The sequence below is a fragment of the Hipposideros armiger genome, unplaced genomic scaffold (assembly GCF_001890085.2).
Source record: "Hipposideros armiger isolate ML-2016 unplaced genomic scaffold, ASM189008v1 scaffold_41, whole genome shotgun sequence".
Lineage (NCBI taxonomy): Eukaryota > Metazoa > Chordata > Mammalia > Chiroptera > Hipposideridae > Hipposideros > Hipposideros armiger.
Window position 1 is genome coordinate 1,227,591 of NW_017731391.1, and position 25,894 is coordinate 1,253,484.

General features: G+C 41.7%; 1 protein-coding gene and 1 long non-coding RNA gene across 2 annotated transcripts in view; one reads left to right on the plus strand and one right to left on the minus strand.

The window, feature by feature from the left end:
- The window catches only part of AKAP12 (A-kinase anchoring protein 12), a 105,669-nt gene extending 84,527 nt beyond the window's left edge, over positions 1–21,142 (minus strand). The window contains exon 1 of the mRNA XM_019638949.1: positions 20,816–21,142. Within this exon, the coding sequence (XP_019494494.1) occupies positions 20,816–20,980 (165 nt within the window). The 5' untranslated portion in view covers positions 20,981–21,142. The remainder of the gene's footprint in view (positions 1–20,815) is intronic.
- Positions 20,987–21,952, plus strand: LOC109380886 (uncharacterized). Its single transcript, XR_002123575.1, has 2 exons — positions 20,987–21,072; positions 21,602–21,952. It is a non-coding gene; the product is annotated as an uncharacterized LOC109380886 (long non-coding RNA).
- Positions 21,953–25,894: the final 3,942 nt, after the last annotated feature.

Sequence of the window (25,894 nt, forward strand, 5' to 3'; positions counted from 1 at the left end):
CGGGGGGCATCTGTCAGGCAGGAAGCTGATGCCCAGGGAGAATGCCTTCCGGAGCAGCTGATGAACAAGAGTTGAAGAATGATGGCTTAGCCCTCCCCATCAGTAATGCCTAAGAGAAAATTTCAGAGGGCTTGAAGAACAGATGTCTCCCTACTGGCAATGGAAAAGTTGGTAGCCTGGAGACGTTGCCTTTGAACTACCTTAGCTGCCACTAAAAAGAAACCACATCCTACACCTTCCATGGGACCTTTTCACACGGTTAAGTTCCTGCCAGTATCCCAGTTATTTCTGCCCACAAAAAGCCTCATTAATTAACAGTGATGCCTTGCCAACCTGTGAGAACAGCTTTGGTGTCTTTTTTTATGGCTGCATTCTAGAAATATAACGGGCCCTGATAACAGAGATCAAAAATGGTACAATGGCTATCAACACAAAATCTTGTCCTTTGTTCTATCGATCAATAACTAACTTTGCAAAACTTGTCACAGAAAATGGGGCTGGCACTCTGAAGACCGCCCTTTTCAAAATACCCCTAACTCCAAACCCCACATGTTCTGTGGATGCTGCTGTGACAACGTCTCTCAAGGACTTGAAAATGTTTATGAATCTCTTTTTTTTTTTTTTAACATGAGGACATTAACATTTTATTTTTTTAATTGGGGAATTGGGGGAGGGGAACCGCGTTGGGGAATCAGGGAAGGGGAACAGACAAGTTGCTGTCCTTTTTTGTTCTTCAGTCTAGTTGTGCAGGATGTCGCTTCACTGGCCCATGTTGGTATTATCATTGTGCTCTTCCCGGGTGAGGCAGTCGCTCGCAGGCCACGCACAGCAGCTCACGAAACCTCACGCCACCTGCCAGCCAGCCCCACTGCAGCCTATGCCGTCGCCAGCAACTCACGGCAGCCCAGCTCCAGGTGGAGCTGTTGTTCACCATCTTAGCTGTAGAGGGCGCAGCATCACTGGCCCTCATGTGGGATCCGAACCAGGGTCCTGCTGCTCAGAGCTGGCGTCCCAAGCCAACTCTTAATCAACGCGCCACTTGGCCGGCCCCACACTATGGTATTTTTATTAATACAGCATAAGAGTATATTCGAAATGCTCTGTATCAGCTACCCTCTCTCATTTTACATGACAGTGACTAGAAAATCAGTTAAACTCCAGTTTATAACTTCCTATGTTAACCTATCTGTTGGTTTCTCAGTAATCTTAAAAAGGGGAAATACTAAAGAAAGTTTTTAAAAGTTGAAATAATGTAAAACACTGTCATTCTAACTCCTTTTCATTTTCATGTACTCCTTTCAACTTTTAGCCACATCCATACTTTTTTTTATGTAACTGCTGCTGTGGAGTGCAGTTCCACATATTTCCCCCATTTTAGAAGCACAAACATTTCTCCAAGTTGCAACAGACTCTTCCCACATGTCCTCTAAGAATAGCCATCAGGTCCGTGGTCCACCTGTAATACACTTAACCAATCTCTCAGCATCTTAAGCAAGACAGTGGTAAACATTTGCAATACACATTTTATGAAATATAGTTTTCTTCTCCTTGTGTCATTTGATGAACTTCCAGAATTAGGAGTGCTGGAACAAGGGCTGTGAATACTTATAAGGCTCGACACATTGCCAGATTGCTTTGTAATTCTTTTTTTTAAAGCACAGTAATGGGTGCATTTCATTCTGTCCTATGAGATACACTCCTCACTCCCTGACCCTCCACAGATGCAGGGCCTTCCTCTGTCGTATATTGCATGCCTCGAGTACGTCTGCTCTGGTGCCCTCTTTATCCCAAAACACTGTCTCCATACCAAACTTTGAGAAAAATATAATCTAGCATTCACTTTCTATTCTAGCTTTTTTATCATTGGTCAATTTGGAACGTCTGCTTTCATTTCTTATGCAAGCTGATAAAATATTAACTCCAGTTAAGGCCAAGGAGAGTTTTATAGCAGGCAACTTATACTAAGATGGTCAATTATGTTTATGCAACTGTATGTTTGACCAGACTATATTTCAGGTGAGCTGCCAAACAACTCAATTTTGTCAGATCTCTGGTGAAATCCAGAATCACCATCAGTCCAGGAACTGGAACAACAACAAAAAAGACCAAGAAAGGAAGAAAGGAAAACAACAAAAAAGAAAATTAAATAAATTTGATTGCTGGGCTTATCCTTAGTGAATCTAAGCTGACTCCTAAGGATCACCAATTCTTTTTTTTTTTCTCTCTCTCAGGCATCTGTTGAATAATCCTCTGTAAACCAGAAAGAATGATGGTGATGAGATGATGGTGATAATGTGGTTCCTTCTGATGAGGGAGACTGAGGGGGGATGGCTAAGTAATGAGAAAGAATGGCTTTTATATACCTATGTATGTTAGATTTTTGACAAGTATTATTATTCTTGAATTTTAAACTGAGTGGTCTTGTCTCCCAGAAGGTTAATATATCAAAGTTCATTTCCTTCTGCTCTAATTTGTATACTGGATTGAAGTTAGTTTAGTTAATGGATTTAATGGGTCATGAAATCCCTATGGTGACTATTTAGAGTTCAAATAGCAATAGGAGTTCCCTTTCTAGACTTTGATTTTTGAAAAAATTTTAGAAGGGACCAGCTGGGTTCCTATGAAGGAAGAGCTTTAAGCAGCCCTAAAAACCTAAGTCAGTTCAGTTAACAAGTATCACCTGCCTCCAGTTGTTCAATAACATTTTTCAGTTAGAATGTTTTGATTACTAAAAATCATTGAAGTCTACTCTTTAAAATGGGTAAACTGTAGGGGCCAGCCAAGTGGTGCATTGGTTGGGAGTTGATGTGGGATGTCAGTTCTGAGCAGCAGGGCCCTGGTTCAGACCCCACATGAGGGCCAGTGACGCTGCGCCCTCTACAGCTAAGATGGTGAACAACAGCTCGACCTGGAGCTGGGTTGCCGTGAGTCATTGGTGACAGCGTAGGTGCAGTAGGCTGCCATAAAGCTACCATGTGTAGCCAGCAGCCGGCGTGAGTGGCCAGCAGCCAGTATGAGCTGCCAAGAGCCTCCGTGAGCGGCCGTCCAGTGGCCGGCGACCGATCTGCCTCAGCCAGGAACAGCACAATGATAATACCAACATGGGCAAATGAAGCAACATCCTCGACAGCTAAACTGAAGAACAAAGGACAGCAACTTATCTGTTTCCCTTCCCTGATTCCCCAATGCTGTTCCCCTCCCCCAGATACCAAATAAAATCTTAAAAAAGAAATGGGTGAACTGTATATCAATAAAACTTGCTAAAAAGACTGCTTAATTTACATGTATAAGTTTAACTTTGCGCCTAAAAGATAAGCTTTTAGACAAATTCTATTTTCCTACCAATTTAAGTTCAGCCTACATCATCCCAATGAGATTTTGAAGCTAAATTCACTTTTTTAACCAGAAATATCACATACATGTTTCAATTACATAAAAATGTGTCTTTAGAGCCGGCTGAGTGGTGCGTTGGTTAAGAGCTGGCTTGGGACGCCAGAGGGCCCTGGTTCAGATCCTTCATATGAGGGCCAGTGACACTGCCCTCCACAGCTAAGATGCTGAACAACAGCTCAACCTGGAGCTGGGCTGCTGTGAGTCGCCGGCGACAGCGCAGGCTGCAGCCCCTGCTGCAGTGGGTTGCCATGGGCTACCGTGTGTAGCCAGCAGCCAGCATGAGCGGCCGTCCAGAAGCCAGACTGATCTGCCTCTCCCGGGAAGAGCGCAATGATGGTGCCAACTTGGGCCAGTGAAGCAACATCCTCCACAACTAGACTAAAGAACAAAAGGACAACAACTTGTCTGTTCCCCTTCCCCCAATTCCCCAGCGCTGTTTCCATCCCCCCAATTCACCAATAAAAATCTTTAAAAAAAAAATGTGTCTTTAACATGCATTTTTATATTATGTTATCTTCATGTAGAATTTACTGGCAAAAGAACCACCTAAGATTTTACATTAAATAGACATCTTATTCTTTTAGGATGTCAGCCAGCAAAACTAGTAAACTGCTTTAAACATACAATATTTTAGAGCTAATAGGCCTTTGTCTCTACTCGTCAAGTGTCAGCCATTCATTCGAGCCTCTTTCCAAGGCCACATCCTGCTCCAGCTTTCGTCTTGGCACTTAGACTGTTGCCATCCTCCAAGCTGATGTTCTCCATTCATTCCCTTCCTCTCTTTCATTCAATCCCTTCGGTATACCACTAGCTTTTCTCACGCAACAGTCGCCTCTCTGCCTGCCCCAAGCTAGAGACAGGGAAGAGAACAGAAGGTATAGATTTGAGGTGGGGACACTCAGCTTGAAAGGGCAGATGACAATGAAATGGAGGTGTCCAGGAGGAGAGATGGATAGTTTCAGGATTCAACTGCACCTGATATATAATGGAAGCCAAGACAGTGGACAAGATATCTCAGGAGAGCTTGTGAAGGAAAAATGAAGAAATAGCAACAGGAAGAATTTAGTATTTGTGAAATGAAGTCTTAAAAGACCAATTTTGCATGGATATGGCTAAAAGAAGTCTGAGTTAGGGCTGACCTGGTGGCTCAGTTGGTTAAGAGTGCAAGCACTGAGCAACAGGGTTGATGGTTCAATTCCCACGTGAGCCAGTGAGCTGCACCCGAGCTCAGCTGCAGCTGAACTGCCAACAGGCGGCCGGATGGCTCAGTTGGTAAAAGCGTGTGCTCTTAACAACAAAGTTACCAGTTAGATTCCTGCATGGGATGATGGTCTGCCCCCGACAACTCCCCGCAGCTAAATTGAAAGTGGTGACTGCACTTGGGGCTGGGCCTGCACCCTCCACAACTAAGATGGAAGAACAACAACTTGACTTGGAGCTGATGGGTCCTGAAAAAACACAATGTTCTCCTTCCCAAATTCCCCAATAAAATCTTTTTTTTTAAAAAAAAGATTTTATTGGGGAATCGGGGGAGGGGAACAGACAAGTTGCTGTCCTTTTGTTCTTCAGTCTAGTTGTGGAGGACGTTGCTTCACTGGCCCATGTTGGTATTATCATTGCGCTTTTCCCGGGTGAGGCAGTCGCTCACTGGCCACTGGATGGCTGTCACGGCAGCTCACGGCAGCTCACGGCAGCCCACGGCAGCTCACGAAACCTCACACCAGCTGCAAGCCAGCCCCACTGCAGCCTATGCCGTCGCTGGCGACTTGCAGCAGCCCAGCTCCAGGTCGAGCTGTTGTTCACCATCTTGGCTGTAGAGGACGCAGTGTCACTGGCCCTCATGTGGGATCTGAACCAGGGTCCTGCTGCTCAGAGCTGGTGTCCCAAGCCATGTCCCAACCAATGCGCCACTCGGCCGGCCCCCCAATAAAATCTTTAAAAAAACAAAAGAAGTCTGAGTTGTAAAAAGCCCAAAGCTACTAGCTTAGGAAGTGGTAATTCTACTGCCATTAAGTTACCCAGACTTTCAGAGAATCACCATGTGAGTCAAAAAGAATAAGTTTAAGAGGAGAAAGGACTCTGCAAAGTCACATGTAAGGAAGAAATCTAAAGGCTGACAACTTCAGCTAATAAACTATCTTTTATATACAGGCAAGGAAAATGGGCTCAAACTCTGAAGTATAAGGACACGAAGTCCCAGAAAACTCTTTAAAACCTTAGACTTGAAGTTATGGAATGCCTGTCTCTAGCTTAAGAAAAAAGAACCATGGGAGGGGTTGAGCATATCCTGTGAGACAGTTCCCACCTGTGAAACAGCTCTGATAAAGAATGGCTTTGCTAAGAACTCTCACTGTACTAAGCCTGCTGATACAAATTATAAACATTTAAGGATTCTCTTCTTTTTGGAGGAAGAGAAAGAAAATGAAGATTTTCTAAACTTTAGTTAATCCATACCAGATACCTGCTTGTTGAAAATGAAAATGCCAATAGAACAAATGTCTGGCCATATTTCTGCTTCAGACAGAATTCCCAAAATAAAAAACAATTCAATAATGGAATAAATATATAGCCCAAACTACAGTTATGCTTTTATACAAATATAATCAAGATGCATTGGTCTACATCTAAGGATACCCAAGAGGTGGAAAATTTACTTCAGTTATGTAGACAGTTCTCAGGGGCCATGCTACTGTACCACATGGGAAAGTATTTAAAATTAAGAGCTTCACTTTATTGCCACATTCACTGGTTGAATGGAGGGAAAATATATAGACGATCCAAAGAAAACATCTAACCCACCACTGGTTTTTGTGTTGTCTGCCAACCCTCAAGATGCACCTCGGGGAATGAAGGACAAACGGATGCATAGGTGCATGACTGGAGGCCAAACTGGAAAAGTCTGGAGAGATATATATACCTGCAAACAGAGGCCCTCTCAGATCACAGGGTCCCAGGGTACTTCTGCTTTCTAATTGTCTACATCTATAAAGCAATCATATGCAGAGAAAAATTGGCCAGAAGACTAGTTTGAAGAGGAATGCTATGGTGTATTGCATAGGATAATTACAATTTGGGAATGAGGAAAAGATCTGAGGAAGTAGAACTAGCATCAGTACAACTTCATGATGACCTGGATATAGGTAAATGAAAGGAACAGTAGGACAGTGACGCCACCTGTAAGATGGTTAAGGATACCAGAGGGAGTTATATTTCATGGAGGAGGTGGACAAAGAGGACAGAAGAAATGCCATTCTTGAGGTAAACTTGTCCAGTACACACATGTATATGTGGGACTGAATCTTGTGGGTATGATTGGTTGGTAAAAGCCCAGGAGGGGACAAAATCCCCTAAGGACAATGCCTTCATCTGGGCTGGCAAAATCAGCTGGGAGATGACCCTAGGGGAGGAAATGTGTTTAAAATGGGATGGGGTTGAACAGGCACAGTAGGGTGGATGATGAACTAGGAGGCGTTCAGGAGAGCAGAGCAAAATGGGAAGGGAGATGGTCATTGTATGGCCTGGCATTAGGTTACACCCAAATAAAGGAGAAAAATGAGTGGTATCGATTCATATTTAGGTCTATGACCTGCCTCCAAATCCAAAGAGCTCTTATCGCCTGGCATCGACTGTCTCTAGGCCATGATGCGGTGGGTAGTGTGAGAGCAGGATCTCTAATAACTGGTTGGCCAATAAAGATGAATCATTTGGCATTTATTTGACAGCAGATAGAATAATACATCCTAAAATACCTAGAAAGGCAGAGTGCATTGGGATCTTAGGAGCTGTGTAATATCCCAGATGTTAATAACATGAGAGATATCTCTTCCTTGGCATCATAGCAGAGGCTCATTCACACTGCAGTGGTATCGTACCACCAGCCCCAAGACTGGGAGCTAAGCAAATCAGAGAAGACTTCTAGTTTTGAACTCAAGAGCTGTGAATCAAAAGCTGCACTTCTAGTTAAATTTTCCCTTTGTTGGCTCCTTTTTAAAATGGGGATGATACCACTTACCTCATTGAAGTGATGAGCTATTTAAAGATAGGGAAAAGCATGAACAAGTTCCCACAAAACTGCCTGGTGCCTAACAGGTTCTCAAGTCCAACAAACTTCACTGAATTGACAGTCATTGAGAAAAGGAACTCTATATTTTTTATATTTCTGTTGGGTTGTCAGAAAAGTCATGACGCATTTTTGCAACGAAAAACATAGAAAAAATACATCATGACTTTTCCGACAACCCAATATATGCACCTGACCCTTCAGGTTAATGTATTTACTAGTTCATTCTCTACAGGTTTCAACCTTATGACCAACAGAGACAGGAGTTTGTTAGGAGTCTGGAGATATGGGCACAGCACATGAAACCGACACAGCCATCCCATCTCTCACTCATGTCAAGTTAATGATTTGAGTGAGACTAAGCAAAAGCAGTTACATTGAAGAAAAGGGTCGATACGTGGGTATATTCAACTTTCTATATATGTGCTAATTTTAAAAATAAGCGGTTTTAGCCAATATTTATTACAAAAGAGGAATCAGTACTTTATGCCTAGATTGAGCTTGCTTTTGCTTATACGGCCTAAAGCAATCTTAAAAGAAGAGCCCTACATCAATTTTCAGGTTTTACAAAGGAGCAACTTTTCTAAAAATTTAGCTTAGTTACAATCCCAGAATACAGTTATTTGCTTTGATTTGTTTTGATCAGGCTCAAGGAAAAAAATACATCAGTGCCTTTCTCAACTTCTTATCCGAAGCCGAAATAAGCCAGCTGGTCAGCTCATAGCAAAGGAATCAAAAGCTTTGGGGATTTTTCCTTTTTCATGACCATAAAAAGCAACAAACGGGTGACATTTCCCTTTACTCTTATTTGTCAGGGGAAGAATTTGCAACTCCATTCAAGAAGGCTCTGTTTTGACCTTCCCCTGATCTTCGTTCAAGTTCACATACAGTTACAATACCTCCAGTATTCACTGCAGGAGCTGGAAAAGGTTTGAGGAACACAATAATTTACAGCATTTAACTCCACAGTAGTCTAATTGTCTTTGGCCCCAGAAAATATGGTTAAGGGAAAGTTTGAAGGCATAATGTGGCTTGCACTAGGATGTTTGGCCCTAAGAGCACTAATTAAGTGCCATAGAAATTGAGTCTATAAACAGTTATTAGACCTACTGCAGACTGAAAATAAAAACTACATCTGATGCCATTATCTGGATTATCTGAACAATGAAATTAATCCAAAGTGTATTCTACCCCCCAAATTTTCATGATCCTTATTGTTGCCTCAATTTTCTACTTCTTTCTCTCACCTCTCCCCCAAATGTATCATCAAGTCTATACATAACTTAATAAGGATATATAAATACCAAATATTTCATCTCAGGATAACGTGAGGCATTTCCCAAATAATATATACATTTAAAAGCTGGGACATAGTCCTTATTTTTCCATTTTAACCAGAGAATAAGAATCTTTGTACATGTGATTAATTTAAAAATTAGGTACATAAAAAATACAATCATTTGTGTAAATGAAAATCCAACCCTTTGCTCCCTGCTCCCAAAAGAGAACAAAATTTCCTTAATATCTCAGAATTATTCTCTGTCTCAGATTGGAAATATAAAGTTAAGTTTGAAGTCCCCAACTACACCCCAACAGATATAGATGTAAATCCCAATTAATGATTGGCTTCACATTGCCAATCACAATAAATGCAGAAGTCATACCCTAATATTCAAAATCCACAGCTCAATCACTATTCTAATAGTGCCCTCCTCGCTGGCCTGGCACTTCCTAATTGTATTTGGGTAAAATGCATACTATATGTCCCCTTTTGGACAGACATAGTAACTAATATTATTAATATTTTAAAGGTTCTGAAAAGTTCTAGTTAAAAAAAAGAATTTTTAACTTAACTTTTCCTAGACTATTTTTCACTCAGTATCTCTCCCAGTATGAGACTCTCTCAGCTCACTTTTTTTTTTTTAATTGGGGAGGGGAACAGTGTTGGAGAATTGGGGAAAGGGAACATTGTGTTTTTCCAGGACCCATCAGCTCCAAGCCCAGTCGCTGCTTTCAATCTTAGTTGGGCAGGGGGGGCGTGGCATAGTCCACCATCCATGCAGGAATCAAACCAGCAACCTAGTTGCACACTGAGCCATCCAGCCGCCTGTAGGCAGTTCGCTGCTGCTCAGCTTAGGTGCCATGTTCAATTTTAGTTGCAGGTGGGTACAGCCCACCATCCCATGCGGGAGTCAACCAGCAACCTTGCTGCTAAGAGCACCCACTCTCACGGCAACTCAGCTCGGGTGCAGCGTCACTGGCCCATGTGGGAATCAAACCAGCGACTCTGTTGCTCAAAGCTCGCGCTCTTAACCAACTAAGCCACTCAACTGGCCCCTCAGCTCACTTTAAAAAAAAAAAATTATTTTGTTATTTTTTGCCTTATCTCAAGCATCTCATTCTTTAAAAATTCAGCATAAATTCCATTTCCTCTGTCTTAGCTCAGGCTATTAGGACAAACTATCATACACTGGGTGAGTTAGATGAACATTTCTCACCGTTATGGAGGCTGGAAGTCCAAGATTAAGGTCCGGGCTGATCTGGTTCCTGGTGAGAGCTCTCTTCCTGGTTTGCAAAAGGCCTTCTCCTTGATTATAAGAAAAGCTCTTTGGCATCTTTTCTTATAAGGGCACTAATCCCATAATGAGGGTCCACCCTAATGACCTAATCACCTCCCAAAGGCCCCATCTCCCAACACCATCACATGGGGGATTCTAGTTTCAATATATGAATTTGGGGGGGAGGGAGGGCATCCACGTAAATATTTTGTTTATAGCATCCTCCATGCCATTTTTCCTGGTATGCCACGATGTGCTCTCTCGCGTGCGCCTTTGGGACCTGTCAAATTTGTGCTTCTTGTCCAGTACTGATCTACAACTCAGAGCAAAACATGGTTTCCACGAGCTTGTTAAGTCCGCAATTGACCGTGGGCACTAAGGTCACACGTAATTATAGGGGACTCGGTGGGTCCCCTGCAGTGCTTAACAGTGGCAGCAAAAAAAGACCCCCAGTTCATTTAAAAGGAGCTCTTAATATTCCTGTTCTTCCCAAATATACTTACACATTAACATCTGCCTACTTACTCTAAATAATTTTTATTCCAAGATCATGCAATTAAGAGGAAACACTTGTCAGTCACACTTATGATTTTTCTAGTCACTAATCTATAGCCCTAACCTTTTATTTTGGGTGTTGGGAATGGAGGCACAGGAGGTAAATCAGTTACTTTTAGTCCAGCCCTCCTGGAGGCTGACGAGTTCATTCAGTCACCTAATTTGCCGAAGACTAACTCACCCTGGCTAAGGAATAAGGGAGGTCAGGATCACAGCCCTGCTTGAGAAACTTTCTCTGACAAATGTAGTGCTTTAAACCATGACCTACTTCCCTGAATACTTAAGCATTCTTTGCATTCCTCCCTGTCATGGAGGATTGTTTATCAGGCACGGTTCCAGAAGTCACTTGAAATCTCTTGTCACTGTTGCAATTCTAGATAATATTGTAGGTCCTCTTTGGTCACCACAGAATCTCCATTATAGGACAAAAACCTTTTGAGCATTCAAGAGGCCTTAATGGGCCTTTAATGAGTATCAAAAGGATAACCAATCTTCATTTTAATCAAAGTAAAACAAATCTATATTGTAAACAAAACAAAGACAGATCTAAAACTAACATCAAATGGAAATTTAAACTGCTGAAGGCCTTACTAAAAAAAATAAAAAATCAGATATTAAAACCAATCAAGTAGGTTTTGGCCCTCATTACTTACTGTTAACTATTTTTTGTTTACATTTTATTCACTAGCTTTCCTTTTCATCAGGTTGGAGAAAATACCTTAATAATAATGACTGATCTTAGTAAACTTTAGTGGTAACATTTTCCACTGTTTTTCAATAACTTAATTCATATAAAACAGTGGAGAACAAGGACAAAAATTTCCATTTAAATATTTATATTAACACTATAGGTGTCAGGAACTCATGTCTAAATATTGGTTAAATGTGTCATTTCTGAAGTAATTAAGAAAATTTCGTCAAAGAGAGACTGGCTAATGCTGAGCAATTTCCTGTAGATTATAATCCTATTCCCCACCCACCCCCAATTTATACTGCCGTGTATATCAATTGTAAATTTAAAGTAAATAGACCGCATTTAGGTTGAACTTTGCATAGCATTCAGTATGTTACTGGTGTGGAGTAAGTCTGTTTTACGTATACATCCAAGTGAAGGATAATTTCAAACAAAAGTTTCTTAAGAGGCATTCTATGAGAGTGTGTTAACTTAGTGAAAAATTATCACCCAGAATTAAAATGTAAAAAAAAGCAAAACGTTTACAAACCATCAAATCAGTCAACAATCTTGAATGCATCACAGTAATATGTATTTTATAGAGTAAGGACGCAATGAAGCACGTCTTCAATAAGGATGGTCAAGATCAGGAGTGACGACAGAAAACCGATAGTTGCAGGAGACAAAGCCCAGAGCCTGTAACGGCTCAGTTCACTAAGAAATCATATGCTCTGACGTGAAAAAAAAAAATAGCAAACCATAAATCGTCCTCTGAACCAAAGGGTAGTCTCTAGAGATGGAAAGAATTACAAAGAAGAAATGTCTTCTTTAAAAGTAAACATTCCCAGGCCGGCCGAGTGGCTCAGTTGGTTAAGAGCTCGCTCAAGAGTTTGAGCTCTGAGCAACAGCGGTTCGAGTCCAGCCCGAGCTAAGCAGCCGCTGAGCTGCCAATAGGTAGCAGGATGGCTCAGCTAAAAAAATAAATAAATAAATAAATAAAAATAAAAGTAAACATTCCCAAGCTACCTAGTTTCTCTGCCTACAAATGGAAGGGATGCAAGTCAACCCAACCATCAGGTGCTTTCATTTTTAGGGAGACCCAGAGATGCTGAGGTAAAATGGTCCCTATCCCCTGGTGAAGCAGTGACCCAACCAGCTGTTCAGTCCAGTGGTATCTGTTTTATCATCTTCAGTTCATATTCACTTGTAGTTGCCCCTTCGCCATAGCTGCCACCATCAGCTCCTTTGATGTTATCTCTTATTCTGTGATGCTTGACCTTCCACTGTGATCCTAGGCCCACCCCAACCCCCCCAACCCCACCCCCTGCTGCAAGCTTGGATTGCCCCTTGGATGCTCATGAGCTCTGCTCTGACACAGGCCATTAGAGAAATGGCATTGATCTCATGGATGCCCTCCACCACTACCTATAGTCTGCTGCAAACCTCTTCTTTCTTTAAAGTCCCAAGTTGTTACTATCAGGTGATGTTCTCCCTTCTAAAGATACTGAGTAAGTCATTGTTCAGCATAGTTGGAAGATAACACCTACTTCCCACTTTTTTATATGTATGTATGTATAAACTTACCATAGCCATGGGAGGCTAGGGTACCACCTCAGGTGTCAAATATAAAAGTATTTTAAACCATCAACTTGCTATTATAATTGACTAGATTTTTAGCCACTCCCTTATTGCTTTTAACTTACAGTGTCCAAATAAACACAGCAGGAAAATTTTTAAAGTAAAATGAGATCAATAAACAATTTATGCATATATGGAAACTCATTTTAACAGGAGGGACTAGTGAATCATTAATATTGGAACATTAGGTAACCTGCATGGAAAATGAATTTAGAGGTCTCCCTCTAGACATAAAATCATCAATTTCTAGTGGGTTAAAGAGCTAAATATGAGAGGGGGAGCTTTCATTTTTTAGGACTAGGTTCTGGAGCTGTCTTTTCTTTGTCTCTGCAGGTCCTAGCACAGCTCCTTGCTGCTAGCAAGGAAATGTTTATAGAATCAAGATTGAATAGTGAGTAAGTGCTGGGGAAATCCAGAACCCTACTCTGATTAACCTTCAAGAACTTGGTTAGGTTTTCAGATTTCTTCACAGATTTCTGGACCAGTCAAATGCCATAAACTAAGCCCTCCACTACTGTCTACTTACCCAGCACAAGGGAATTTAAAACTGATCAATCAATGAGGGGAGAGGTTTAAGAGGCCATCAGGTGGGAATGAAATGAACATTGACAAATAGCTTCCTTCCTGCTCAGAAAGGATAATAGTATTTGATTCAACATCTAGTCACCCTGAGTAGCACATTCTTTTTAGATAAGTCTCTGCTAGCAGCACACTTGTTTTCAATACAGTAGAATAAAGGAATTATGGAGGAGAAATATTTTCCTTTATTTTCTCCTCAAGAGGTGAGAAGGGAAACACCTAAGTCTTCCAACTTTACCTGAAACCTTCCTTCCCACCCACACAAGATCCAGCCTCAGTCTGTGCTGTTGTTACCTAGGCCGGGACCACCTCTTCCTGGCCTTCCATCAACCTCCTACACCCTACACCCTTCCCTTAGGCAACGGTGGTCACACCAGGCAAATCAGAATAGCTGCAGAATCTCACACCTGCGATTGCTGGGCATTCTGATTCAATGCACCTAGGATGAGGCCAGAGGTGTTTTTCAAAAACTCCCCAGGTGATTCAATTGCACAACCAGGTTTGGGAACCAAGGAAAATGTAATCTCTCAATACTCCTGCAATTGGCAACGTTTGCATATAACAAACAGATCAGCTAATGAGTTGTAGTAATCTCCCCTTCTTAAATCGTGGCTTATCTCATTTACTAATCAAACATAAAGCTGACATTTACTAAAACTGGTTAAGGTTAGACAGAATGGAAACTCCAGGGTTTCTCCCCGTCATGGAGAAACTTTTGAACTTGAATGAAGACTTGTTTTAAGAGAAGCCTAACAGTGTCTGGAAAAGATCCTGTCGTTTCCAGAGCTTTGAACACCTACATTTTTTTCTGGGAAAACACATTTATTCCAATTAACAGAATCAGGCTGTCAGTTGTTAAGAGAATGAGAACAAAGCCGGGGGAAGTGGATTTCTGCGGCCCCTAACCCCTGACTCCAACATTTCATGGATCAGAAGTATGAAGAAATTTCTGGCAACTAGGATTTTATATTGTTCCCCGAGGAAAAATTTTTAAATGGATAGCTGAAGAAATAGGTCATTGTCCAAGCAAACAGAATTAAAGACAGTTTACTAATTTGGGAAGCAAAGGAAGTAAGTCCCTCAGGCATCTTTCTACCAGTAGATTTGCTTTTTCCCTATTTTGAGTAATTTCTAAAGGGAAAAGAAAGTATTTAAAAAATTAATTAACAATAAAATCAGCCATAGCCTTTAATGCTCTGAAAGTCAATCTAGTTCATGATCGGGTGGCCAATATACACGACACGACACTCAAATTCATAATTAAAAATGTGTCAAGAAAATTCAGGTGCTAACTGAGATGCCGACTGGCAAATTTAAAATATCTGCTATCCACTGAAGTAAAACCCCCTGGAAGCCACAGAGTTAGCATGCAAAGTGTAGAATCTCTTTGGAAAGATATTTAGCAAGGGCTACCAAAATTTAAAATGGATATAACTCCTTTGATCCAGGAATCCCACTTCAGAAATCTACTTTAAAGATACATTTGCACAACACACAGATATCTGAGCTAGGACATTCCCTGTGTCAAGTCAATGTAGCAAAAGACTAGGAAAATATAAACACAGGGGATTGGTTACATCATTATGTACTTCAACCCATACAGGAGAAAATTATGTGGTCATTGGTAAGAATGGGGGTAGATCTTTACTTCCTGATATGAAAAGATATCCACAACTTAAAGTAGCAGAATATACCAGGGGTGCCAAAAAAATGCATGCACATTTTAAGAGACGTTACCGTACCTATGCTCAAGCAGTAGTTCGCTGTAATCAGAAGTGTCTGGATGCTGATGGGAACCACTTTGAGCACCTCTTGTGATTGCAAAAGTCAAACAAGAGTTGTATTCATCTTTTGTTATCAGTATACATTAAGTGTTACAATTAATACAGTTTTTTTTCTTTTTAAAAATGTGTATACATTTTTTGGCACCCTCTGCATATATGATCTTATTTCTTAAAAATGGGCCAATTCTTATTTATATCCTTCCTTACACATGCATAAAGGTTTTGAAAGAATATGCAAGAAACCACCAACATTGATTTCAAACTATTGTCAACAGTGAGTATTTGTGGGGCGGAAAAGAATAATTGACTTTCACTTTTACCATTGTCCACAAATTCACGTTCTCAACCATTAACATTTTTAGAAAAATAAACATTAAATGAATCCTGTTATGCAATGACTAAATAAAAATCATTTTAGCAAAAGTAAATAAGTGCTTTTGATCCTCTTGTAAAGCTTTTGATTCAAAAATGACGTGAGATCTACAGTCAGCTTTAAATAAGTAAACTCAATTATTCATAAGATATATGAAGGCATGTAGGCTTGAAATTATTAAAAATTATTAATAACTTCACCTGAATCCTATTCTTAGATGTACTAATAAGTAGAAAACAAAAGGATGATCATAGGTACAAAATCCTACCCATATATTCTATAATAGAGTGCTAATTTGCAGGAAAATGGCCCAAAATCAAATTAGATAAGACAATTTAAAATTATAAGTATAGGTTTTTCAAGAATTTATTGAAAATAAGCTTACACGGGCCAGCTGAGTGGCGTGTTGGTTAGGAGTTGGCTTGGGACACCAGCTCTGAGAAGCAGGACCCTGGTTCGGATCCCACATGAGGGCCAGTGACACTGCCCTCTACAGCTAAGATGGTGAACAACAGCTCAACCTGGAGCTGGGCTGCCGTGAGTTGCCAGTGACTGTGTAGGCTGCAGTGGGGCTGGCTTGCAGCTGGCGTGAGCTTTCATGAGCTGCCGTCCAATGGCCGGCAAGCAGCTGCCTCACCCGGGAAGAGCGCAATGATAATACCAACATGGGCCAGTGAAGCAACGTCCTCCACAACTAGATTGAAGAACAAAAGGACAGCAACTTGTCTCTTCCCCTTCCCCGATTCCCCAATAAAATCTTTAAAAAAAAAAAAGAAAAAGAAAATAAGCTTACACATCGTGCTTCTCCCTTCCAAACCCAGCTTTCTAATTCATATTTTTCCACTGTATTATTTTAAAATGAAACTTATTCTAAATTGTAATGTTTTTAGGTTATAAGAGAACTAAGAATTAGGTTTAAGGTTATTTAGGTTTTTTTCTCCTGAGCTTAAAGTGCTAACTATATTTTTCTCAGAATGCTGAGTGCTATAAATTCTAATTTCTCACTTCATGAATGACGACAGCATATAGAATTATAGGGGCCAAGGATAATAAGCACCATTTAACTTGATTTTCCTTTCATTGGTGTTTTATAACACCGAATATGTGTTACAACGGATGAAGGAAAAGAAAAAATCTTTTATAGTACCTTTTGAAACAAAACATTTTATTTGCATTTTTATTAATTATCTTTTAAGATACCAAGCTAGCATAACCCTATAATATCAGTTTAAAGCTATCCAGACACAGAGCTTAGATGACCTAAAGTGAATTCAAAAAGATGCACGTTTGAGGCCTGTGCCTCATAGAAGGATGTATTTCAAGTGGAAATCTCTGCTGATATCATACATCTAACAGTCTCAACAGCTATCATAGATTCCAGGGAAGGCCTTGCTGTCCCCACAGGCTATGGCTATCCTAAATGATCATCCTTACACCCACATCTCCAATTTTTCGACTGTGTTCCAATCAGAAAGTATTTAGCACCTCTTGTAATGTGGAGGAAATCCCTAGGAATACAGTTAGCCACACACATAAAAACACCACTCCATTAACAAACACATAATTCTCACCTAATCATCTTAAATTCGGGCCCTTTTAGTATAAAATTGGTGACATCACTTTAAGGCCATCTTCAGTCTCAATTTCCATTCTATAGACAGAAAGCAGGTGAGAGAAAGTACACTACCTTAGGCCGGGAGAGAAATTATGAAATGCATCTGGTCAACTCGACTGTCTGTTTTAATGCATGCAGGGCAAAGTCATCCTTCAATCTACTAATCAGCTAATGGATTCTTCCACGTGAGTACATTTTTATGTTTTGGTGATTCAGCTCTTGTAACCAAATGGAACCACAGCTTGAAGGACTGACAGGAACCCTCCTCTCCCCACCTGCCAGGGACGCTGGCCTCACGCTGTTGCAACTGACTACTGTTCCATTTCCAGCTCCAAGGTCATTGAGTAGAGAACACAGAAAAGCTAATTAGAGGGTTCTGATTGTCCAGACTTAGTCTGGAGCTTGGCTCCAGAAATCAAGGTGTGCCAGAGACATGAAGTAAATTTGTCCTGGGTCACCCCACTTTATATTGCCACCTGATTGAAATACTCTTTGGAAGACAAATTTTTTAAAGCCAACGATTGAGGATTAGTACAAGGCTTTATTTACCACCTACGTTTAGATAGTCTAATATCCCTGCAAGTAGCCAAAATGGCCCAAGCCTCAAAATTAAACCTACAAAATAATTGATCGAGCCATTTTCTCCCAGAATTTACATATTAGGATTGTAAAGGATTGACTGGAAGACTCCATTTTATTGAAAAACACCCCAGATAAAACCAAGACTTCTGCCTCACTATATCTAAATGTTAGGCTTGAGTAGGAGCAATAACTCAATTAGTGTTAACAACTTTGACTTACTTGCGAGCACTTACTCAGTAACTGATAACTAAAATTAGCAGAAAAAAGGAAAGTAAACTAGATTGCTAAATAGGTAAGTAAGCATATGATACAAATATCATTTAGATGGGGAAAAAAATCTACTAACAGCTTTTAGTTAATGACCAGCATTTACTGGGGGTTAGGGAACGACGTATTTAGTCTGAACCTCCCTAAATGCCCATAGACCCAACCCAGAAAGCTCAAGATGTTATTCCTAACTAATCCAATGTATTGACGTGGTCTCATTTGAGCCACTTGCATATTTGTGGCTAATATATTTGGTCTATTTGAGATTAAAGGCAATTTGAAATTATAGGGCTAACATGCCACTCTTTCTAGAGAAATAGTCCCCAAATCTGAGGATTTTTGCCAAAATAGTCTCGTGATCTAATAGTAAGCAAACAGACTGACTTAACATAGTCACTGTCTGTGATACATGAGATGGTTCATGATGAGAAGGTCAAAGGTTAAGTCATAGAAAAATTAGACGGGCCAAAGTATTCCCCAACTTGATAGTCTCCAATCAAAACCTGGGAGCTAGTGCCATCCCTTCCTGAGAGCCTGCTCCGTGCCAGGCAGCACGCCACACTCGGGGGAACACCTGTTATAAGCAAAACAGATTTGGTCCCCGCCCTTGTGAAACATTCAGAATAGCCAAGAAAACACTTATTAGTCAAGTCAGTAAACCCACAAATGTGGAAACTGCTAGGAAGATGGGTCCACGGTGCCATGGGAGCCTAGAATGGCAGATGGGATTACTCAGAGGTCGGGAAGTAGAGCTCAACAGGGCGAAGCAGGGAGGAAGCAGTCCCATGCTGAGTCATTCTTAATTGGGGGAGTCCCTTTGAAAAGGCTCAGGTCTTCCAAACCTGAGTAATAAATTTTGCAAATTGAAATGAAAAGCTACACATTTTCCAAGGATACATATAAGTGTATTATTGATGGCCTCCAAATTGATAACTGGGCAGAATGCCAAAAAGTGCGGTGATATTCTGGATGTCATTGAAGTAATTTTTTTAAGGAGGTGGTTTGGCTCTTTCAAGATGGTGGTGACTAGCAAAGAGGGAGAAAGGTAAGTTTATAGAGGAAGGTTATAACAAGAAGAGAATAAGAGAATTGAATAAATATTTTTAAATGAACCAAGGTGAGTTTACTGGGAAGGGAATACGTACCATATGCTAGTGTGAAATGTTAACAAGACCTGAGGAGGAGGAGTAAAAGCCAAGGAAAAAAATGAACCCGAGTGCTTTCATCAATTGCACCTTAAAATTACTTTCATTACAGGAATCTAAATACTGGTTATGCAGCTGTTTTGACAGTAGTTGGTATCAAGAAGTGATGTACAATAAGTATTAAAATGTGACTCAGACCTCAAAAGGATAGCTCACTCCTTAGGCCCAAGCCTTAGGCACTGCGTAGAAATCTAGTATACTGGGCAGTAAGTAGTTGTTAATATCCACAGCTCTAGGGGCCATGGATTTTACAAGCAGTTGTAAATTAAGGACTGGAGGTAATCTAGTTACTAAGGGCAGTTTCAGCCCAAACTAGACTAGGACAACTAACGAGGTCAAGGCGATGAAGTCATACTTCTGTGAAATTTACCTAGATTTCAGCCTGGTGTTTTTCCTATAAAAACATTAAACAGGTTTACCTATAAATACATTAAACATCTATACCTCCTGAGGCAACTCTTAAAGGTCCTCATTTAATCTGTAGTCTCAAATTCGACACATGTTTTTCTAGGGTTTTTTTTTTTTAAGCATTAAGTATGGGGTTACCCACATCTTCCGACCTATAAGGATATCACAACACAGGATGGGTGACGCCTTAACTAATGAACACACATGCTGGAAAACAGATCTAAAATACAATGATGGGAACAAGTCACAAACTTGGCGGCTACAGTGGCCAGGAATAAATATTTCAATCTGGAAGATTTAAGACTATCAAATGCAAATTTCCTAGGAGGTTCAGCACTGCCTCCATTGACAAGCGTACAGGGAATGCGCGCTCCTGCCAGACCGCTTCCTTCGAGAACTTCTAACTACTCCAGTATTTGTTTATCCAAATGAGTCCACAGGCAATGCACAGAGCGAAAAAGAAGACGCTGCCTTGTTTGCGAAACCTGTCGTTCCTTTTGAAAATGCAGCGTCTGCCCAGGTTTTCTTTGGCTCGGAGCGAGCTACCCTCCAGGCTTTCTCTGCATGAGGAAGGCGGTGTCTGCTCCAGCCGCTGCCGCAGGACTGGGTACCAAACCCCGGTCTCTCCAGGCACAGCTAGTGATAAGGACCGTACGCGGCGGGGAACCCATGGGTGGCCCGTTCGCCAGGCTGCAACACAGGTCACGGCCCAGCAGCTGGCTGTCCTCATCGTGGAGAAAGCGGGGCCGGGGGCTCCAGGCGCTGGGCCTGGGAGTCAATTCTCCACGGATCCCCCCACGTAGCCCATGTGTCTCGGGCTGGGTCGCTCCCACCGGAAGAGTGTGGAGAAAGGCTCGGTTAGCAGCGCGCCCAGGGCTGGATTTTATGACTGCGGATGGCGCAGTCGCCTCCCCTGGAGACCCACGACAAAGATGCGAGCCCCCCGCCGCGCTCACTGCTGCTCTGGTCCCGCCCTGGCGCAAAAAAAAACCTGAAAAGAGGGGCTCCTGCTCGCGAGTTTGCAGATGGGCTGGGCTGGACCGGCGGGGAAGTTCTCGCAGGCGGAAATCGGAGGGATCCTCCCGCCCCCGCCTCCCCGGGGCAGGTGGCCCGGCGCGCCCGTACCTTGATGGCGGGGTCCGGGTCAGCGATGGCCGGGTCCCCTGGCGCCCCGGGCGCCGCCTCCGCCGCGGGGTCGCCGCCGCCGCTGGGCTGGGGCTCGGCCGGCGTCGTGCTCCCCGCCTCCGGCTGTTCCGGGCTCCGCTGCTCCGTGGAGCTCCCAGCTCCCATGGCTTCTCCGAGGTTCTCCCGCGCCCAGCCGCCGGGTTACGCCTTCTCCAAATCGCAGGGACGCGGAGCAGAGCGAGAGGAGCCGTGCGCAGGTCAGGTCCCAAAGGCTCCTTCCTCTCGCGCTCCTCCTCCCAACGCGCCCAGACTGCGAATGAAGCAGACGCGCTCAGGGCAAACTCCTTAAAAGAAAAAAAAAAAAAAAAGGCCACCTCTTTGCTTCCTCCTCCCCCCGTTGTTTTTCCCTCGCCTCATCACATGAGCACAGCTCAGACACGCCTTGCAGCAACATCTCCCCCCAGGCTGCAAGGACCCAAAGCGCAGCGGGAGCCGCAAGCCAAGGTCCAGGCGAGCAGCCCCCCGGGTGCCTCCTGCTCAAAATGGGGACCAAACTGGGGAATGACCCGGAGCTGCCGAGGGTGAGAGGAGAGGGAGAAAGAGGGGAGCACAGAAAGCCTCCCGGGGAGATGGGATAAGCAGGGGGTTCTTAATGATAGATACCCCCAAGACAGGAGCTTCTGCTGCAGCTGACCTGCAACTCGCCCTGAAGCAAGCCCAAGTCCTCATTTGCTTTCCTTCGGATTTTGTGGGACTAAACGTGTGTTCCTGCCTCCTCCCCATTAGCAGGAGAAAGGCCAGCGCCCCAGGACTCCTTAGGAATCGGACCATATTAGGACATCTCACGTAGCCGGAGCTGGGAACCCGGAGGTTAATGCGGTCAGGCCACCGATGAGGTGGGCCACGCGCTCCTATCGTCCAGAGGCAGTGATGTCAGGCGATATCATCAAGAACACCGACCGCCTGCTTTCCCTGGGGAATTGGAGGAAATGAGATTGTTACTGGAAATGTGCGGGCCTTCTTTGAAGGCCTGATGCAGGAGGTCCAGGCCACGTCTCCCTACGCCATGCTGGGGCATGATGGCACAGATCTGTTCATTTGCATCAATCTTTGTCCATAAATAAAGACTCTAAATAATATCGGCCTAAGTGGCTTGCATTCTTTCCCGTAAAGACTCTTGAATATAGTATTTGTTCCATAAATATAGCAGGCAGTTGATAAATGTTTGAACTAAATTAAAATTTTAGTTGGGTTATTTGACACGTAAGCATAAGGTGGTGGGGCGGCAAGAAAAATTATCCCACTTTTAACTGGCAACTAAGTGCCTTCGTTTTCACAAATAGTTGGAATCATCATAAAAAATTTATTTAAAAAAACGAAACTTTTGGAATATTGACACTCGACGCCAGATAAATAGCCCATCACCAGATTTAACATAAGGTAGTAGAGAGTTGATGGAAACCGTAGTTCAGCACTGGGATATTTTGTGCATAACTAACTGTGTGTTAGTTATCCAGAATAAATTTTTTCTGAATTTATCATTTTTACTTGAAGGAGGACATACATACCACTTTCTTTGGAATTTATCCCTTAAAAAGCAGCATATTTACAAACATGGTTTTCAAATTTTTTAAGCATTTCACCCATTTCAACTCGAATTTTAACGATTTAGGAAACATTAGAGTACTTACTTATTCTGTAGCAGGCACTAATCAAAGCACTTTGTATATATCATCACATTTAATCCTTACAAGCCACCACCCTGTGACACAGATCCTATTATCCTTAATTTTACCAATGGAGTGGGAGAAAGTAGACCCAGAGAAATTAAATCAGATGCTCAAGGCTTCCCAGCTGGCAGAGGGAAATGCAAGGATTCATCCATCCCACACTTCACTCCTCTTCTGTAGGAAGCTTCAGATGTGTTCTCTTCTCAGGGATGTTAGTGAAGCTGCATTTAGACCTCAGGTAAGATGTTAAGAACAAAAAACGCTGTTAAAGCCTATTAGAGAATGATTAATGTCAGCACACAATGAAAATGTGTCAGTAAGTGGTACATACTATCAAAATTTCCCATTCTGTGAGATTACATTTATTGGGTTCTTGGGAAATTTTTAACAAAGCTTTACACATCTCCCAGCCTTTGTATATTCAGAAAAGATTACAAGGTCAAAGATTTCAAGCCGACAGACAGTATATGACCCACACGCTGAAGAAGCCATCACCAGTGTCTGCTTCGATTAGCAACTGCTTGCTTTATGCTTCTGTTTCAGGCTGTGAAAATGCTCGTGTTCTTATTTTTAAAAAGCAAAATCTTATTGTAAGGAATGTGCATATTCTAATACTCCCTTTTCTGCTTCAAACAGCTCCACAATAAGAAGGTACTAAGAATAACGGGCTCCTTTGTAGATTCACACAAGCACACTTATAACTCCCTTTGGTTACTAGACTGACCAAAAGTCCCTTCCTTCTTACTTGTAGGTGGGGAGTTACTCTTTTGAGTTATTTTTGTTAAGAAGAGGAGTTATGTTCTTTATTATCCCCAGCAATGAGATGTACCAAACTTTTGGATATGCTACTTAGTGCTTCAAAACTTTACAAAGTTCGTCCTTCCTTCCTTCCTTCTTTCCTTCCTTCTTTCCTTCCTTCTTCCTTGGTTTCAACACATATTTATCAAGTGCCTATTATGTGCCAAGTACACTTAATGTGCTCCCCACTCAAGGCTCTAAATCAAGTCACCAAGGTTTCCTTTTCTAGGGTTTTGGAGACACCTTCCGAATTGCTTGCATTAGTGTCAGTGATGGAGAGGAAGGCAGCTGTTCTCTATTTTCTACTTCGTCCAAGGCTGTCAGTTACCCCAATTTCTCACCAGCAGCTCTTTCTGCTCCAAACAGCAGGACGCAGGTGTCCCCACACATCCTCTCCCATGGGGCAGTCGGTGGTAGAGTCGTTTCCCTGAGAGCGTTAATGTTCTCATAAAAAACAGTACGAAAAAAAAAATTTCTCAAAAACAAATACATGTTGCCCGAATAACAGGCTGAACTTGTACATCTCATGCTAACTTCTCCAGAAAGACAGGTCACACGAGATTGACCAATAAAATTTAGAGTCGTAACTGGACATCCTGTGCATACATCAAAACATTTTAAAATATGTTCTAAGTGAATTCATAAATGTGAAACATTTGACAACTGAAAGAGCAATAATAATTAAATTACTGAAACAGAATTTAAAATCAACACTTTACCCCATAGATTCATGCACTGGATACAAAGCCTTCAGGCAGTTTCACTTAGAACCGTGAACTCTTCACTCCTGAAACTGCCACTATCAGTTCTTTGTTTTTCCTAAATAAAAAGCCTACCTTTTTTGAACCAATTACATCAAGATATCTAAGTCATCTAAGAACCCAACTCCTGCTCTCTTCTTATGCATTTGCTAATTATAAACTAGAAAATGAGAAGAATTAATAATTTTATTAATGAGTAACGAATAATCCAACATTCATGTAGAAACTATAGAAAAAGTTCAATATACAGATGAAGTTCAAAGGTCAAACATCTGTAGTTATACATGATATATATAGGTAAGTGCTTTACTTCTAACTTTTAAGGAATTTATTGCTTAAGTATAAAGCCAGCCATTTGTACATCAGTTTCATTTACCAAGATTTAAGATTAACTGCCGATTCAAATGTATGATTCAGTAACAAAGAGGGTCAGGGGAGTTAATCCTTTCATTTGTATATCTATTTTTTTTTCATTTATATTTTTCCAGCCACTATAGAAGACTTTACAGAAGCAATTATTTACAGAGGACTAATTTGACATAGCTGCCACCATTTTGTTCAAGATGTGTGTAAATATAAACAAATGAAATTCAAGTAAATGAATTAATGTAATTGTAATGCAGTCATTGATAAGCCAATATTGTGTTTTTGTTTTTAAGATTTTATTGGGGAATTGGAGAAGGGAACAGTGTTGGGGGAATTGGGGAAGGGAACATTGTGTTTTTCCAAGACCCAGCAACTCCAAGTCAAGTTGTTGTCCTTTAGTCCTAGTTGGGGAGGGTGCAAGCTCAGCTCCAAGCCCAGTCACCACTTCTAGTTGCAGGGGGGCTTGGGGTGGGGGAAATATGCAGCCCACTATCCCATGCAGGAGTCAAACTGGCAATCTTGTTGTTAGGAGTATGTGCTCTCACCAGCTGAGCCATCCTGCCACCCGTTGGCAGCTCAACGGCAGCTCAGCTCTGTTGCAGCTCACTGGGCATGTGGGAATTGATATGGCTACCCTGTTGCTCAGAGCTCGCGCTCTAACCAACAGAGCCACCCGGCCGGCCCAAGCCAGTATTGTTTTGACTCTTCATTTTTCTAGAGTTGGGCTGCTCTCTCCACCCACTTATGACTGCAACCGAGATATGGTAAATGATTTGCCTAATGTGGAGAGAGAATTTCTCAGGACACATTTTTGGAGAGTACCTGGAGGTATCTGGAATGTTTCTACACTCCAGGGCAGATCAAGTTACTGTAGTCCTTACCATTTCAAATCCTTTCACAGAGTCTACAAAGAGTCCTGTAAGTTTCCAACTAATAATCCAACATTCATATAGAAACTATACATATTTTATATAGTTTATAAAAAAATATGTTTTAATATATTAATTCAACAAACTTTTACTGAGTTAAGTGCCAACCAATATGCTTGGTACTTTTCAAAGCTGGAAACTTTGGTTTCATAAGTCAACATGCTTACTCAAAAAAAGACATTATAAAGACATACATTGTAAATTATTGTGAGATTTTAATGTTCCTCTGTTAATTTGAAGCCCTTCATTACCTTTTAATCTCAGATCTGCTATATGTTGTCTATGACATCAAAATATACTTCAGTTATTTTATTTTATTTTTTTAAAAGATTTTATTGGGGAACAGTGTGTTTTTCCAGGACCCATCAGCTCCAAGCCAAGTAGTTGTTTCAGTCTAGTTGTGGAGGGCGCAGCTCTGTGGCCCATGTAGGGATCAAACCGGCAACCTTGGCATTAAGAACGCTGCGCTCTAACCACCTGAGTTATTCGACCACC